Source organism: Otolemur garnettii, unplaced genomic scaffold (genome assembly GCF_000181295.1).
Source record: "Otolemur garnettii isolate 467f Iridium unplaced genomic scaffold, OtoGar3 scaffold00058, whole genome shotgun sequence".
NCBI classification, from domain to species: Eukaryota; Metazoa; Chordata; class Mammalia; order Primates; family Galagidae; genus Otolemur; species Otolemur garnettii.
In genome coordinates this window covers 9,649,968-9,654,528 of record NW_003852453.1, presented here as the reverse complement: position 1 = coordinate 9,654,528, position 4,561 = coordinate 9,649,968, and the positions used below count along the sequence as shown (strand labels likewise).

Genomic DNA, 4,561 nt, shown 5'->3' with positions numbered 1-4,561 from the left:
TGACAAGGTTTATCCATGTGGTAGCCAGTGTCAGAACTTCCTTCCCTTTTATGTACCGGAATAATATTCCGTTGCATGTATACACCACACGTTGTTTATCTCCACATCTACATGTAGATCTTGGTTGTGTCCACTTTTTCCCTATTGTGAGGAATGTTGCCATGAACATGGCCATAGGCATACCCGTTTGAGACCCTGCTTTCATTTCTTTTGTGTATATACCCAGCAGAGGAATTGCTGGATCAGACAGTAATTCTGTTTCACTTTTTTGTGAAACTCACATGCCGTTTTTCATAGCAGTTGCAACAATTTTTTTTTTTTTTTTTGAGGCAGAGCCTCAAGCTGTCACCCTGGGTAGAGTGCCCTGGCATCACAGATCACAGCAACCTCCAACTCCTGGGCTCAGGCGAGTCTCCTGCCTCCTCCTCCCAAGCTGAACTGCAGCTGCAACAATTTTATATTCCTACTAACGGGCTCCATACCTACAGCACAGTGGTTATGGCGCCAGCCACATATCCCGAGGCTAGCGGTTCAAACCCAGCCTGAGCAGCTAAACACCAATGACAACTGCAACAAAAATAGCTGAGCATTGTGGTGGATGCCTGTAGTCCCAGCCACTTGGGAGACTGAGGCATGAGAATCACTTAAGCCCAAGAGTGTGAGGTTGCTGTGAGCTGTGATGCCATGGCAGTCTACCGAGGGCAACATAGGGAGACTCTGGCTCAAATAATAATAATAATAATGTATTCCCACTAACAGGGCACAGGGTTCCAGTTCCTCTGTGTCTTCACCAACACTTATTATTTTCTGTATATTTTCTGTATCCACAGGGCTGTCCAGAAAGCATCCAACCATTATTAATATAATAAATGCCTCTATTTTTCTTATGCGGCTGGATACTTCCCAGAGAGCCGTTGTGTGTGTGTATGCACGTGTATTTTTTTCAATACATGCATACACACAGGGTGTCTATAAAGTTCATGTGCAATTCACACGAACTTTATAGGAACCTGTGTGTATAAAATAGCCACCCTTATGGGTATGAGGTGGTATCTCATTGTGGTTTTGGTTTGCATTTCTCCAATAATTAGCAAGGTGAAACATCTTTTCATATCTTATTGACCGTTTGAATATCTCTTTCTAGAGTCGTCTATCCAAGTTCTTTGCCCTTCTGTTACGGGGTTGTCTGCACCTTCCTATCTCATCAGATTCTCACAGCGACATGGTGTGTGCTTGGTTACCCTGTGTTCACAGAGGGAGAGAAATTGAGGGTCAGAGGAACAAAGCAACTTGAGATACCCAGCCAGGGAGAGTCCCTACATCTGTCTGAATGTCGCTTATTCATCTTATTTCTTCCAGATCATATCCTGTCCGTCACCCATGAGAGAGACAGGGCTGGATGGACTTTGACAATCCTGACTACAAGAGGTTCTCCAGTTTCCAAAATGGGCTTAGGAAACAGCGGTTCGTCCTTCTTGGTGCTTCCTCCTGGCCCCAGCCAAGGGCTTTGGGTATCTGGAGCTAAAGGAAATTCTACTGGAGATAAACAAAGGCCACTCATGACAAGATGTCCATGGCAGGGACAGGAAATAATGACAATAACCTGGAGGGCACAGGCATTGTTATTGTCTTGGCAGACAGAGCTAGCTATGTCCAGGAACTCCAGGAGAGTGGGCTGAGCCCATAGGGAACTAAAGAGCTCGGGGAGTTTAGGATCAGGGAAACTGATCCCCACTTCCTCTTCTTCCTGGACTCAGAGCTTGGCTATGTTTCCCAGCATTCCTTGCAGTCAGGGTGGCCATGTGACTGAATTCCACCAATGGCACCTGGGTGGAATAGATAAGCACCTCTTCCTGATCTGGCTCATAACACCTTCGTGGCCCTCCCTTCTTCACTTTCCCCATCTGCTTTCCCCGAAGAAGAGCAGTTCGAGCCCTAGGTGAAGGTGGAGCCATAATAAGGAAGGTGCCTGGACCCCTGAATGACCATGTGGAAGCTTCAGGAATGCTTCATTCAGCTTCATTTGAGATGAAAAATACTTCCATTGAATTGACCCACCGAGATTTTGGTGGTGGTTGTTGTTTTTGAGACAGAGTCTCTCTCTCTGTTGCCTGAGCTAGAGTATCATGGCATCAGACTAGCTCTTAGCAACAACCACAAACTTCTGGGCTCAAGTGATCCTCCTGCCCCAGCCTCCCAAGCAGCTGGACTATAGGCACCCACCACGACAGCTGGTCAATTTTGTTTTTCTATTTTTTTTTTTTTTTTGAAACAGGGTCTCACCCTGGCACCCTCAGCTCACAGCAACCTCAAGTTCTTGGGCTCAGGAGAAGAGTTTTGCCTCAGTTTTTCTATTTTTTAGTGGAGACAGAATCTAACTCTTGCTCAGGCTGGTCTTGAACTTGTGAGCTCAGGCAATCAATCCACCTGCCTCAGCCTCCTAGAGTGCTAGGGTTACAGACATGAGCCACTGTGCCCAGCCCCTTCAGACCCTTTAAAATCCCCATCCACCTTAACCCACGTGCTGACTTCCTTCTTGAGCTCAGCTCACCCGCACCCGGGTGGAATAGAGGCCGACATTGCCCACACAGAACCTGGACTCCATTTCCTTTCATTTCATGTTTTGGAATAATATTTTATTTTCAGTCTTTGACCTCTCAAAGACAGTCTGCACCCAGGATTCCCTTACATAACTGTACCCCCTCCCCTGCATAAGCTCCCCACCACAGCCATCTGCCTCCCCCCACAATCAGGGCCAGGAAAGTTCCCCCTTGTCCCCCTCCCCCCTTCCTAAAATCCTTCCATTCATCCACAAGGCCTCGTGAGTATTTCATATGCAAATGCTAGAGCTTATAATACCAACTGAAGGGTAGTCTTGGCAAGGATTAGTTTATCAGCTATTTAGGGAAGGAGGTGGGGGAAGTGAATAGGGAGGAGCATTCTGAAGGCCTGGGTGTTGGAGGCAGGAGGACCACCAAAAGCCCCAGGAAAGAAGAGTAAAGAGACCCAATGTGTAGTTAAAATGGGGAAGAAAAGTGAATCTGGGCAGACTGGGGGCTTCACAGTTGACCCAGATGGCCCCTTTCTACTGAGTGGCCTTGAGTCTGTGCTGATATGTAACTGCCTTTTGCAGGTAGGGAAGGGGAAGGAGAAGGGGAAGGGGAAGGTCATTAGGTTAATTGGTTCAGTCTGCATGTGCTGCTGGGCTAATTCTGAACCGGCTCCCATGGTCTGTGCTGGAGGCCAAGAGTCAAGAGTAACTCAAATGGGAACCTTGGTCCAACCATCGGGGCTAGCGGACAAGCTCCCAAGTCCCAAGAATCTGAGTAGACAGTGACTAACGCTGTTAAAAGGGGACAGAGGGCAGAGTCTAAAATGTGAAGCTAAATTCCTGGCTGCTTGGGCTGATCAATACCCTGGGGAGGTTCTATACATGCAGGAGGTAGAAAGGACATTTTGAGTGTCAGCAGCATCTTGGGCAAAAACTCAGAAGTGGAAATACAGGGAGTGGATTTGGAGAACAGGGAGCCCAACATGCTTGCAGGGAAGGGGGCAAGGCTAGAGACAGGGATGGGACCCAGACCTGGAGGGCCAGGGTGCCAGGCCCAGGAGCTCTGGCCACAGCTTAGGGGAGGGGGGAGCCACGGAAGGATGTTGAGCAGGGGAGTGGCTGACTAGAACATGGATCCTCTGGCTGTAGGGGGCAGAGGTTGGGTTGGAGGGGTGAGAAGAGAGATAAGAGTGACAGTGTGGAGGACTAACTGGGGGTGACAGCTGCAGGGATGGAGATCAGGATTGCAGAGTTGTTGCCACAGGCTTCTGTGGGGGAGCAGCTGTAATGAATGGCAGGGAGGTGGGGCTCCTCGAGCCTTCCTGAAGGAATCAAGGCCACCGTCTTCAGAGCAGGCCCTCTTCTCATCAGTCCAGCCTCTTGATAATCTTCTTCACCCAGGGCAGCCAGGGGTCAGCACAAATCTCTCGGTTCCTGGTTGTTACCAAGCTGCAAGGAGAAGACCCCAGGGAGAAAATGCAGCAGCATTTACAGGCAGCAAGGTTGCCACCCACCCCCACCCCCGGGAGTTTAGCATTTATGAACCGCCTCATGTATGCAGAGCTGAGTTTTTATGAGTCACCTGTTGCATGTGGGAGTACCACTGTATAGTCATTCAAAATTAAGAGCCCACCTACTGTATGCAAAAAATATTTCTCAAGAGGGACATGAACAGCAAGGACTTTCAGAACTCTCAGCTCCATAGACCCAGCCTTGAGTGCCAGGTCAGGCCATGGAATAGAATCCCCAAGAGTCTTATAATATCTCTGACATTGCCTTGGGAAAGAAAATGGCCAAGGGCTTGGCACCTGTAGCTCGGTGGCTAAGGCGCCAGCCACATACACCGGGGTTGGTGGGTTCGAACATGGCCCGGGCCTGCCAAACAACAATGACAACTACAACAACAAAAATAGGTGGGCATTGTGGCAGGCACCTGTAGTCCCAGCTACTTGGGAGGCTGAGGCAAGAGAATCGCTTAAGCCCAAGAGTTTGAGGTTGCTGTGAGCTGTG

General features: G+C 49.0%; 1 protein-coding gene across 1 annotated transcript in view; it reads right to left on the bottom strand.

Moving 5' to 3' along the window:
- Positions 1-3,918: 3,918 nt before the first annotated feature.
- CCL22 (C-C motif chemokine ligand 22) overlaps positions 3,919-4,561 on the bottom strand; it is a 5,033-nt gene continuing 4,390 nt past the window's right edge. The window contains exon 3 of the mRNA XM_003792566.1: positions 3,919-4,000. Within this exon, the coding sequence (XP_003792614.1) occupies positions 3,919-4,000 (82 nt within the window). The remainder of the gene's footprint in view (positions 4,001-4,561) is intronic.